This window comes from Limulus polyphemus, unplaced genomic scaffold, assembly GCF_000517525.1.
Source record: "Limulus polyphemus unplaced genomic scaffold, Limulus_polyphemus-2.1.2 Scaffold2717, whole genome shotgun sequence".
NCBI lineage: Eukaryota > Metazoa > Arthropoda > Merostomata > Xiphosura > Limulidae > Limulus > Limulus polyphemus.
This window is the reverse complement of record NW_013668327.1, coordinates 44,166-58,642: the sequence shown is the minus strand read 5'-3', so window position 1 is coordinate 58,642 and position 14,477 is coordinate 44,166. Positions and strand designations below refer to the sequence as shown.

The 14,477-nt window shown below is 33.6% G+C and overlaps 1 protein-coding gene across 1 annotated transcript in view; it reads right to left on the bottom strand.

Annotated features, from left to right (window-relative positions):
• Positions 1 to 3,987, bottom strand: part of LOC106467719 — a 13,348-nt gene extending 9,361 nt beyond the window's left edge. The window contains exon 1 of the mRNA XM_022395907.1: positions 3,669 to 3,987. Within this exon, the coding sequence (XP_022251615.1) occupies positions 3,669 to 3,788 (120 nt within the window). The 5' untranslated portion in view covers positions 3,789 to 3,987. The remainder of the gene's footprint in view (positions 1 to 3,668) is intronic.
• Positions 3,988 to 14,477: the final 10,490 nt, after the last annotated feature.

Here is a 14,477-nt window from a genome sequence, read left to right as displayed (position 1 = left end):
GAGAAGGAGGAAAAACTAAGCAATCCCATTGAGAACAATTGGACAACAAAGCAGGGTAGACTCAGAAGCAACTAGTTGCATCTCCAAAACTTCACAAACACATGTAACTAACTGCAGAAAAAAGGGGCAGAAGGTGGCTGATCAGATGAGTACTCAGGAGATGAAGCTCTAGTGAAAGAAGGAGCAGGAAACAGGGAGTCTAAATTCTCCCTAGGATATCCAGTTTCAGAAAGAAAATTCAAATCAGCACCTCCTGCTGAGATACCCCGGGGCTGCATGAAGGACTTGATCTCACCCCGAATCAGGTCACGGACAGCTTCCACAGAGAGTGCCCCCCCCCCAAATTGCTGACCACTACTAGATAACGAAAAGGGAATAGACAAAGGCTGAGTAGTTTCCGTGTTTGAAACCATTACATGAGAATTCATATCCCAGTTTGTTTGTTGTTGTTTTTTAATATATTTGTAGGAAAAAAATAAATTCAACAAAATATTTCTCTGGGTAACAAAACAAAGAATTCCTGATTATTAGAAAGCGAAAACTAAGAAATGTAAATCACAAAATGTTAGTCTGAATGTTTGCGCTTTGTCGAGAAAAAGTGATTTCATTGTCTGTATACAGTGCTTATATACAGTACCTACACATAGGACGTGTGAAAGTCAATGTAAAGTTTTGCAAATTAGATACTGCTGAGGGCAGTCGGTTGGGTTATATGAAGACTAGAGTAACCAAACACACCGTTAGATGGCAAAGATGAAGATCGAGAAATAGCTATTAGTGTCAGCAAAGGTATGTATGTTTTGGTATATATATATATAATAAACTGGGTTGCACAAGAAAATATAGCTTGAATTATAAAAATGATTACACTGTAAAATTATATTTATTAAAAATTCTAGTAATCACTCTTTACTACATGTTTAAATGTTAAGTTAAAAAATAATTACTTTTAACACTTATCACAATGTTTGAAGCCTCAAGTGGTTTCTTCTCCAAAAAGTGGAAAAGCTTGTTTACCTTAGTTGCATTTCAAATTAAAACTAATTTGCTATATATTAACATGTATTTTGAAAAGTTTATCTTAAAGCTGTAAGAATGCAGTATCAAGTAGCATTAAACAGATGCATAAAAAGCAATCTGTTGTTGATTATTAATGACAAAACTAGCAAAACATAAACCTTTCTATGAAAACTAAAACTAAACTAAACATCACAATAAGACTCCCAATCACTTACAAATAATTGTCTCAGCAACAAAATGAATACATTCATAGTGTTTGAAACAACGTTATTTCTTACATGTGGCTTTTGATAACATTTTCTGGATGGTTCTGGTTTCCAAGTTGACCTACATTCCTTTCTTTTCCAATGTTATTAAGTAAAAGGGATACCCTTCTCCTAAGAAATTCTAAGACCCAATCTAAACAAATCTTTATGATCTGGGTGTATGAATATTTTTATTTCAAAGGGCTGTTATACACCCTTCCAAAAAGTGATCAATTTTTGGTTGCATCACACTACCTACAAAATAACAAAATTTAGTTCTGATATATGCTGTTTCACCATGATTTTATATTGGCTGTAGTTGTTCATATATATATATATATATGTAGTAAAATTAAGACCTTATGGTAATCAAGGTTGATAAAACTACTACATGATTATAATTGATATTGTATATTTAAAAAATAAATATACATTCAATCCTTATGCCCCCAGACATAGGACGGATGCCTCAGTTTGTGTGAAAAAGTATTTGGATTCATCCTCATGCTGGTCTATAGGATGTCTTGCAATTGGTACTGAGACTAGGAAGCCAAAGACATTGCAAGATGGAACATTTGATAAGATGTAACCTGAAATTAACAGGTACATCATGAATGACAAAACAGACTGGCTACACAAGTCAATTCATTTGCATGGATGGAGCAAGTTTCAATATAATGTAAATATATATACACAACCTAATTCGAGTTCCTCTGAAAGATTCCATTTGTGCAACATAGCAATGAACACAATTGGTGAAAGACAGTGGTTACCTTTTGTTGCAATCCTAGTCTTTGACAAAAAGGTATTATAAAGATATAAGTATAAAGCCTTCATAGACATAAAAAAAGAGTATAATAAGCATCAAGGGCATAAATATCAGATCTCTTACTTGAAGTGAATAATAGAAAAAAATGCATCTTCAGTGAAAGATGGCAGAACAAGAAAGTTGCTAAAAGTTCAAAAGGAGGAACAACAAGACATCATGAGATAAGAACTAAGGACTAGAGGATGAAGTAAAATCAGTTAAAAGTGAGGACAAGAAAAAGATGGCTTCTTTGATAAAGGTGGCAGAAAGGACATTCATGTTGCCTGCAACAGAAGAAGAAGAAAAGCCAAGATCAAGAAATAAGAACAATAAAAACTAAGCAATATGTTTCAGAGTTGGAGAAAAAAGTATAAAAAACAGAAATTCAAAAACATAAACTCCTAAGTATAGCTCAGCAAAATTGTTAGATGGCAAAGGCTGAATATTGGCAAGAATTTGATAACATTCAAGTTACTTTAGAAGAGAATTAAAGAACCACATAACAGCCAGCTAACAATTCAGAAATAACAGCCTGAATCTGATGATCAATGAGGGTTGCTCATATCACCATGGGATCTCCCTGTAAGCTAGGGGCAGACTATGTGAGTAAGCCCTCCATAGAAAGTGTAGAATTCCCAAAACTGGTAGAAGCATATACATCAGAATTCATATGAATTTAAATTAACAGCACAACTGTAAAAAAAAATCTCAGTTATTGGGAAAAAGCAAAGCTTATATAAGATCTCAAAAAATATGTTCTATAAGTCATGTGGAAGGTGAAAGAGTGGAGAAAAGTTGATGCATACTCCGCATTGCATCAAGGGCATTCAGAACTTTGAGCCCCATGGTTATTGAGAGTATTTCTGAGGTAAGTCTACCTGATTTGAAGAGGGTTTTCAGTTCAGTTCTTCAGGATTGATGGATGATTCACAGATTTGTTGAGAAACAAAACTTAATAGTTTATCTAAAAAAGTATATATGTTTCATTTGATTCTTAAAATCCAACAAAAATATCTGCTTCAGTTCTACTTCTTTAAAGAAATAAAATGGGTTATTTATCTTAAAAAAATCATAACTCCAGCTAGACTCAGTCTTACTCAGGCTATGCATGGTAACATTTACACAGAAGAAGAACAATCCTGGAATCATTTGATAAGCAAACCAATGTATCAAAAAAAGATTTCAGTGCTAAAGCTGTAACTCACTAACTTTAACAAAATCTCACAGATCCTCCAATATGTTCTTATCCAATTACTAATACTCTGATTTTTTTAGCACCACTGCCTTATACAGCTGGAATTTAAATTACGGAACCATCCAGAAAATTATAACTCCTTTGGTTATTATAATATGAAATGCAAGATATTTCAGAAGAAACTGTAGCTTCATATAAACAGATCAACAGGTGTCATTTAAAGGTTTAACCCTTAGTTTTGTTGTCTTTATAATTCAAAGCTGGCTTTAAATCAGTAATGCTATGGTTTATGAAAGATTTTTCCATTTTTTTAAAGTAACATGTTCTTTGTAAAGATTTCTACTTATTAGTCGGTTATACATTTAAATAATTTTACAGTTTTTTCTTACAAGTCTATTACCTGATAAAATCCTGCTCTATCAAAGATGTTACATTCTAAGGTGATATCCTCAAAATTGTGAAATAACCATTCTGGTAACTCCTTAGTAAATACAATGTCAGAATACTGCCAAGAAGACATTTCTGGCCACAGTGGTAAGCTGGGTCCCAAATAAAGAAGATTCACTGTAATGGGGTAGGTATTATTCTCATGAGGACTACATTTAGATGCCAAAACATCTAAACGCACAACCACCTCTGAAGTGTAAGTCTCAACCAACAAAGGAACATGAATTTTAATGTGTGGCCACGATACATTTATCAGATTAGTTCTTGCTAGGTCATTTTCCTGTATGATAAAAAAAATATTATGTAAAAAAAAGTATTTTACAAAAAATTAACTTTCAAAGCCATCTATTTTAAAAGCTTAAACAAAGATATCTGAACAAAATTTCTATTTTTTATGACACTAAAACCAAAACATTTTCCAGAAAAACTTATTAACAGCAGTTCAAATTAAACTTTCAGTTTAAAGTCAGTGTATTTAGCCATAAAAGAAAAAACATTACTAAATTGTATTTTTTAACCTACATATGACATACATGTTCACAAAAATCTAAAAATGTAACTGACAATTTTAAAGTAGATGTAGATTGTTGGAGCTGAATGTATTATGAATGATTAGAATTATCTAAGTTATCTAAGTGAATTAGTTTGCTGTGATATTACTCCCCACACATAATAACCTATGAAAGATGAAGAAATCACAAGTAGATAGGGAGTCATTCACTTGGAAACAACTTGGGTAAACAACTTTCAATCATATAAACAGTTTCTGACTAATACTGTAATTTACCTTAATGGTTAAGGTTATTTGAAAATGGTAAAGTAAAGCCTGAGTAACATTTCTGTTACTATTACTGTTTCAAGTACAGTTACTTAATGAGGAAAACAATATCCTTATCTCAACAAATGAGTATTTCATATTACAATAACATGGTCTTCACAGGCTAATATATAAAAATTCCAGATCCTTCCAGGACCAAACTGTCGTTTCCAAGAACTTAACTTACTAGTTTAAACACAATATGAATTCTAATATGAAAATAAAAATAAATGAAGTTACTCCCCTCTGTCACAATTAAGCCAGGGTGTGTAGAAACCCATCCAAGGAGGCGACTGTCTAAATCCTGAAACAGTGTGTTATGAATGTGACCACAAAACCCTATTTTGAAAAGCAAACCAAACTGACTTATTCAATCTAAGGAATGGCAGGGATGGGCAGCAATCCCCTTCTGCTTTACCCATGAAATACATGGGTTAGTAAAGTCTGGAATGGGCATACTTAAGAAGCATATATATATCACAAAGAATAACTTAAGAGCAATCTAATGGAACACCTCATCTCTAATTTATGTGATTGTAAAGAACAGTGAGCGTTTTGTGGAAATTATGAAAATGAGGTCAACATGGCTTTACAGTGTGGTTTTTAGTACAATTCTAAGTAATTGAAGTATATATGGACAGGCAACACCCACCACATAGTGGTATCCTGGTCAAAACATGGGACAGGCCCACAAAAATTAACATATATAACAAAAGAAAGAAAAGTTACCCAGTTACAGTCTCACAAATGAGTGAAGGATGGTGAAAGGTGGAAGACAGTACCCTGACGATGAAGAAACAGTTACCTAAAGCAGATAATGGGAGATGAACATAATAAGAGTTGTAGTCCCAGTGCTCAACAGACAAAGTACTTCCAATGAACGACGGGGATGAAATGCAGGTTAAAGTTAAGGTGACTGATCAGACACCAGAAATTGATTACAGGAAGAAAAAGACAAGGAATAAAAGGCCAGTCAAATCACAATATAGTCAAAGAGGGAAGGAGGGAAGTTAAGAGGAGAATCCAAAGAAACCCTACCATGGGTCGTGCAGCATCTCCTGAAGATATTGCAACTACCCGAGCTGCTTGTGTAAGAAGCAGGTGAGTATGTTATGACCACCCCCTTCAGTAAGAGCTAACCAAAGCCAGACGTCCAAGTAGTGATGTTAGTAAGAAAACTCCAAAACACACAAGTCAGGTAAATCATAGACTACCTAATAAAATATGTACAGAACTGAAACAAGTCCAAAGGGCAAGGCACAAAAGTGGTACCAAAGTACATGGTGAAAAAAATCTAAGACAGATTTCTGAGAATGAAAAATAAGAATGTGTACCTTGGGCATTCTCAGTCCTGCAGAAATTGTCCATGTAATTGTGATGAAAGACTATATTAAAATGGGGAAAAACCAAGAAGTGAATGAATCAGAACCGATCAATCCAGAACTCCAATCAGCATCAAGCATACATGAAGAATGTAGAAACCCAAAGGTAGACAGGTAAGGGATGGGAAGGTGCTGGAAATGGAATATGAATAAAGGTAGCAATGTCACAAGATGAAACATAAAAGCAACCAAAATATATAGAATATAGTGTCAGAAACCCCAAGAGTAACCCAGAAGAACAGACCGGTGGAGAAAAAGTGCCGACAGTAAGTCCCTATTATAAGTGTCCCACCCCAGAAGATCCCAAAAGTAAAGAAGTCACATGTGGAGGGTATAACCTGAAGATGGCAAATGACCCAACATGGAGGGAAGGAGGAGAAATTGTCCCACAAAAATCCCCTAGGTATAGGTGGAATGCCTAAGAAAGGAGGTGGAAGGTAGACATTTCCTGTAGGAGTCAATAAAGACAAAGCTGGAAAACTAGGTGGGGGATAAGATGGATACGATGAACAGAGACTGTCCCCCATACATGGAACAGATTCTAAGTACATAGAATCAAGAATAAAATCTGCCTGATGGAAAACTAAGGCATAATGAACCAAAACCTGTGTAGGGCAAGGCATGAAAGTACCCTCATCCCAAAGAGATACAAAAATGCTCATCGTGAAACATAAAGTCTGATAAAGGAGGGAAATTATACTGTGAAACGTGTCTAAAAGAGGCTGCGGTAGACCAAGCAGATTCTGCAGTAGAAGCCTGCGAAGGCAAGCCATTTTCAGGTAGAGGAAAACTGACAAAATCTAGGTCATCCAAAATGGGTTTGGCAGTTGTAGGCAAGCAGGAAGGCAAGCAATAATGAGAGAAGGTAGGGTGGCCCCCAGGTGTCCACACAAACTAAAATAATTGTAAGAAGCATAAATTATAAAGAATTACGAAAAGAAATTGTCGATATAAAGTAAATTCAAGTAAGTGTGTAGTGAAATAAACATATGTATTAGATGCTATGTTTTGAAGAAAACAAGATACTTAAACTAATTATCAATTTACCTGTAAGGTGAACTACAGGGAAACAGAAAATAACAGACACTTGTTAAGACTAATTGAATTGTGCAGGACAAAGCATATCACTAAGCTCTAATTTAAAAAGCCCTAACCTAACAATAAGTATGTACAATATTGGGAGAAGAAGTTTGTGTGGGCACCAGCTCCAAGGGTCCATACACACAAAGGTAATATGAAGAAGTATAAAAGATAAATAATAATGAAAATGAAATAAATGTAAAATTATAAAATTAAGTAAATGTGTATTGACAAAAACATATGTATAACATACGATGTATTGAAGAAAAACAATATAGTTAACCTAATTTACGATATACCAGTGAGATGAATTACAGGTAATCCTAAAATACCAAAGACCTATGTTAAGCCTAATCTAACGTGATAGGACAAAGGATACAAATAAGCTCTAATTTCAAATATGAACTTGAATATGTGTATTGACCAATCTAACTAAAGTTATGTTAATGAACCCAAATAAATACAGATAAGAATATTAAGAGTAAAAATATTCCTAAATCAGTGGACCATATTTCAAAGTGTGTGGGCCACAAGCTCATTGGACGATCAATCTCCCAACAAAGTAAAGTCAATAATTCCCTGTAAAGGTCCTCCACCTGAAATCTGTGTAAATGTGCTGATAGAAGATATAACCTCTGACGTAGGAACATAGAATTTGGAATTCATAATTTAAAATGAATAACAAAACACACCTTGTTGACAAAAAGAATTAAAAAAATAAAAAATGTTTTTCATGAAGTATTAAGTTCTGTAACTGGGTAGAAATATAAAATAATTCTACTTCGGAATAAGTTATAAATATCACTATTGTATAATAAATAGTAGATTTGTTGAGATAAATTGAAAAGAAGATACACACACACACACACAACAAAAAAAAACACTCTTGAAGAGAGCACAAACTAAACATCTGAACACGAGCACTGCCAAATAAGAAATGATAGTTAGAATAGTATAGAGGGAGTTTCATGAGTCACGAGGATGTGTGGTGGTTTGTCGCATGATAATTTGAATGCTAGAATCAGTTAAACCATGTGAATTGAGAGGTGTGGGGGAGTGAAAGGCTTGTGGCATGTGAAAAACATTTTGCAAACAGAGGGCAGCACTGAATGTGAGTAGAAGCAAGGTACCTTGTCAGAAAATGACATAAATACCAGCAACAGTGCAGAGAGTCAAAGGTCTGAGCAAATGTTTCAATGCTAGACCAGAGAGTCTAACAAAAGATTATGTAATATTTGACACCTACAAGCCAGATTCTATAAAGAGTGCAACTAGAGAAAAATGATGCCATGGAAAAGACACAATACAGTACCAATTCAAAGATGATACAAACATAAAGCAATTCCTGTCTCATGATCAAACAAAGCACTGATGAGAGGAGAGATGATGAACCAAGAAAATTCCCTTGAAGCTATGAGTTGCAAGATCCAGGAAAGGAGTTTTGCTAAAAGGTTGAATCTAGAGAGAAAAGTCTCTCAGGTTGAAACAGAGTGGCTAAATTAGAAGGATGAGAAACAGAAACATCTAGGCAATTAAGAAATTAAAAAAAAATTAGAAACCAATCAACAGATACTCAAAGCATGCTGATGAGAGAATTCTGCTATACTCTTCAAGAAACCTAACCCTGGCAAAACTAAAAAAGCAGGCAGAAGCACAGTTTAGTTGATTCCACATGCCACTTAATGAGAGAAAGACAATCTCCAGTCAACTGATTAACTGAAAAATGAAGAGAGAGGACAAGATATTTTCACAATGAAATATCAAAACTTTAAAAAAGGTCTGCTGTAATAAGAATAACAGACTTGGAAGATAAATCACCTACTTGTAAGTTATGAGTTCCAAATGCTGCACCTCAAAACAAACACAGGAACCATTATTAACAGCAAGTGGTTTAAAAAACATGGGTAAAGAGACAAGTCAAAATGTTACCTGTCCCCCCAAAAAATCCTTTAATATCACAATTAAAAGAAACAAATATGAAGCTCCCACCCCTAGAAAGGTTTGTGAAAGCTGAGATCAAACAAGTGGAATAATAAATTAGCACAGAACCATGAAGAAGACAGGGAAAAAGGGCAAGCAAAATCAGTAAAAAACAGTTTCAAGTCTTCTAAAAAAAACTACATGACTATAAAAGTTCAGCAATCTTTCCAGATGGTCCGATCTCCTGGAATAAGGAACCCAAGGAAGGATGAAATAAGATAAAGATACTGTCAAACATAAGACAAAAATGGCTGAAAGTCTCCTAATGAGACCAAACGCAACAATCTTTTGGATACTATCTAAATGTTAGAAGGATAATTAAAGTCAAGGATACATGCCTTCCAAAACTTTGTAGCTAAAAATTATAAAACTACTAAAAGGGATATGATGCTTCCAAAAGGCTCCATGAATGAGAAAAAGAGATATCAAAGAAGAAGATTAAAAAAATTATTGTATACATAACCATATAACTTTAATATAACTTGTAATATACAAACAAAGGATCTTGTGTGAAAGCAAGGAAAAAATGTGATAAGGTGAAAACGAGAAGACTGTTATCCTTCATTAATAAATTTTATAGTGATTTCAACTATCAATGTTGCAATTCACAACTAAAATAGGCAAGCATGATACTTCAATAAGTAACATATTCAAAAAACCTCAATGGAAGATGGAAAGCAGGTATACTTAATTCTTCACTGGCTTACTTCAAGTTTTCAGAAAGAAGAGTACATAAACAACTCCACTTAGTGTTTGACATCCTTATAACAACAGTATAAATGATATATACAAAAATTGAAACAAAAATTCTACTGGCCCTACGCAGGTGTCCTGTAAAAAAGTATAAAAATGATTACAGTATTATTAACTATGCTTATTGCTGAAACTGGGAAAGTGTGATATGAAAACACAACATGGGAAGAAAAAAATAATAGTAATCTCTGTTCTTGACAAGTCCAATGTAAACTCCTGAGAAGAAGAGCATAAATGAGTTTTAATTTATTTTTTTTGTGTATAGCATCTGAACTGGAAATTTTGATACATTTTTTAAGGGAAATAAACATGCAAAAACAATGGAAAGCAACTGAAACTGACATTACTACTGATCCAGTTGAGGGCACCAGTATGAAAAGTTAAAGAAACTTGCTCAAAGTTTTAACAGCTTTCAATTTCAAAGCCCAAGTTTCCAGCAAACTATGCAAGTTACTGAAAATGATTGACCTAATTCTTAAACCAATAAATCCTAATCCCATGATAGGCACTGGTGTGAAACCAAATTAAAAATTAAGTCCAATAAAAATCTCTCTCTTAATCTTACTGACCTAAAAGTTTTTAAATTGTATTACATCTTTTAAGCAATATCCTCAAATCAATGGGCACCTGCAGGAAGGAGCAAAGGACCCCCCCCGGGATTTTCAGAAAGAAAAAAATTACTAGATATGTAAGATTATTCTTCTATGTTATTGGAAAATGATATGGTATTTGTATTTTGATTTCAAAATTTTTTCAAACTTGAGTTACTTGAGTCCCCCCCCCCTTAATTTTTCTTCTGCAGGTGCCCTTGCTCACAGCAAATATTGTACAGGAAAAAGAAGAAAAAGAAAAAAAAGAGAGGGACTCAATAGTAGAACATCTAAAAGTGACCTTATAAGGGAAAATTCTGAAAGACAGAATTCAGATCACACAAATTTAATGAATAATACAACTGAAAATAAAAAACAACTATAATCTTCTGAAAGTCTTAGGAAATTTAGAAGCTAAACTAACATGAATAGCTGTTGAAGAAATAATAAAGAAAGTAGAAAGAAGGGCTTAAAGTTAGATATCCCATGATTTTTTTTATCATTTTTTCACAAGTTGTGAAAAGACAAATTGAATTAGCTTTAGTAGGCCTACAAAAACAACCATTATAGGAAAAGGGTAAAGCAAAACTTAAAAAAGACCAAAGAAAAAAGGAACATATAAAATGTAAACTTGTTTTGACACTGAAACTGTCTGGGGAAAAAAAGAGTGACTTCTGCAGTTTACACATACAAGTGAAAACAAGCATTGCTGAACATTTTACAGATAGAGCGGCTGAACTATCAGATACCTTACTAGTGAATGATTTCACAAGATGGCACAGGAAGAGAAGAAGGCAAAGGCAAGGCTGGTTGACAATATTTTGATGGTTTAGTTATATCTATGTATTAGCCAGTATGAGTTAAAAACTATAGTGTTCAAATAATGGATACCTTACTCTCCAATAAAATGCATTTCATATCTGCAAAATTTTAAGTTCTTCTATATTCTGATATGGAACATACAGTTGAAGTTATGTGTTAAAATCAGCACAAGATGTTACTTTCTGCAACTGATATAGTCAAGGCACTTATCAACTGTGTGATTGGTTAGTTATTTGTATTCTACTTTAAGGACTGCTTTATAACTTTCATATTCTTACAATCCAGTTGTCTGATTGGTTGGCTTCAGAGAGAAGGTACTTTTTGTATGCAGTTTTGGCAGTTCTCAGACAGGTTCTTTTAATCTTTGAAAAAAGTGTACATGTGCTGAGAGAGTCAAGACTTGCTGGAGAAGTCTCATTCATGTATTAACCTCTTATCATATAATCTTCTTTCACTTGATAGTTTACTTTCTTCAATTACTTCTAAATTTGAATTTATTTCTCAACTGAAATAGCCTTAACACTTCAATGATCAACTGTGCTCTTCAGTTTCATCAGCAAATAAATTGTCTGATTTTTATTCTGACTTCAACACATGTCTTGTATCTTTTATTCCACCACTACAAGTCACTACATCTGTCCTTCTACATACTAAGTTCTTAAACCTCTGTTTGTTGCAGGGATAAAGTAACTACATACTAGGTCTAACTCTGAATTGCAAGAAAGTGAAACCAGCAATTTAATTTCAATGTTTTAGTTACATTTAAGCATAGTTTCAGACTTGGGTACATTAAAGAGAGCCTTTCCAAACATATACCAGTATCAATAATGAGACATTTATCTTAAGCTTAAGGCATTTATTCACAACTCTAATATCAACATTATGCATCAAACCTAAAGCTAAATGTTGTTTAGTTGATACTCACTCCATTTGTCCTGGACATTCTAAAGAAAAACAAACCAGCATGGTCCACCAAGCCACATGGAAAAGATAGCTCACCATAAGTGAGATTTTTTGGTATGTCTTTCTTAAAAATCACTTTGTGTTTTTCTCCATTTAATTCCACAAGTTCAACCATTAGTCCAGAGTCTTTGGAGAATTTGTAAACCACATCTATATCTCCAGACAAAACAATGTAAGTGTCTGGAGCATACAACTGATAGAGGTTTGCCCCTAGAAAACATATATATATAATAAACTCAAAGGCAGAATAACACTGATTTGCATATACTTTCATTTTTCATAGTTTATGCACACATATATATGATAAACTTAAAGGTACCCTTTAATATGATTACAGTGGAAAATTTCAGTAGTGCTAAATGCAGAAAAATTACAAATTAAGCAAAATTACACATACATTTAATACACACATATATATATATAAAGTTAGCATTTTCCTTACCTGAAAATGTATTTCAGATAGTTACTCACCTCTATGCACAACAGAGCTATTACCTTGCATCATTGCCATGAAGATTTTTGTGCATATGACAAGCCTTGAATGAAGCAACCACCCCTACATGTATTAATGTGTACTGTGCCAGTCTATGATGCAATCATCATTAGACTATAGCCTCCATCAATATAAGAGGGGCACATCTTCCACATACAGAAATCCACAGGTGCACTAGCACTCAAAGGCTCATTCTTAACAAGGTAAAATAAATACACTGGAAATGGTAGAAGGTTGTGCAGAAAAGTGAATAAACATTTCAGATAGTTATTTACCTCTTTGCACAACAATGAGCAAGAATACCACAACTGAGATGATGATATAGGGGTTAGTGCAGATAAAGAAATAACACGGGTGAACTCCTTTCTGAAAATGTAGCATCAGAAAAGGAAAAACATATGGAGCTGATCACCCACTGAGGGAAAGAAGGGGTAGCCTTAGCTTAGTGGAGCACCACTCAGTGGGACACTGCATCCATTACAAGCAGGGAAATTTCTTCATCCAATAAAGGTGGTAAAGCAAAAGATATCATCAAAAGAACTTTTATCATGGTGCTAATGTGTTGCATAAGTGGGCAGAATGTAAGATTGCTCAACCAGCCATTATGACACAAGTGGTTAGCTGAGCATGAGTATGCAGTGTGGCTAAGGCAATAAGTTAGGCCCTTCTGTGTTGGACAAATACTTATGTGAGAAACTTACTAGAATAATCATATACAGGAAAAATATATCCCAGATCTGCATCTCGAAGAGAACACAAGACCCATCCAGCTGGTCTAACCACTTATGTGAAAAACTTACTAGAATAATCATATACAGGAAAAATATATCCCAGATCTGCATCTCGAAGAGAACACAAGACCCATCCAGCTGGTCTAACCACTTAGAATGGTTTGGTTAATAGTGTAGTGGGGTGGCTTTTGCTACACTTCCAGATAACACCTGTTACATATAACAATTTCAAATACCCTAAAACTGAGTTAAATTGTACTTTGAATTTAGTAGTTAAATAAATGTCGATATATATCCAATTTATGATATTTGCCAACAAGATTGATACACACAGTTTGTTTTGTACAAATGTTTTAATATACAAACAATAATACAATTTCAAATAACATTTATTACAAACAGCTACAACAAACAATGATTTATATACATAAGTTTCACAAACTTAGAAGCAATACAAAGTCTTCTTTCTAGTCTGGAACTTCCTTGATATCTTATTGAAGGTTCAGGATGAGCAAGTTAATTTTGAGTTGGCGTAGGTACAATTCACATAACAGGGAGCTAGCTAGCTCTGTTAGTCTTCACCGATCACATGGCAATTTTTTCTACCGACAACGTAAGGTAATGTTTTCGTAAAAGTACTAATGTCCAATGTGAATCCACTGAAGTTAAATGCTTTGTAATGTTCAAAATTTATAAATGTTCCTGGTCAAATATCTGAAGTGTCCCGATTAATAAGCATTATAACAATCACAGTTATAGCTTCCAAAGTTTATAGTATACCAATTATAGTAAAACAATAATAGATACTGTTTTTTGGCCCATCATGTTGATTATATTTATAGGTGTGTGTAGAGTTTCTCAAAATTTCAGTTTACGTAACAATACTGATGCTAACACTAGCATTTACATACATACATATATTGTTGATTCTTACACTCGAGAATCTTCTACAACTTTAGAGAATAGATGGGCATTTTGCAATATATATTTAATAGTATAAGTTATGTACATTTCTAAATATAAGTTTAATTTAACCAAACATCAATATTAAAATCAATATATAATAATAAATCCATCACAACTCTCTCCTCAGAGAATTAAAAATTGGTGTTAGACAATTTTTAACTAAGATATTATATATATATATATAT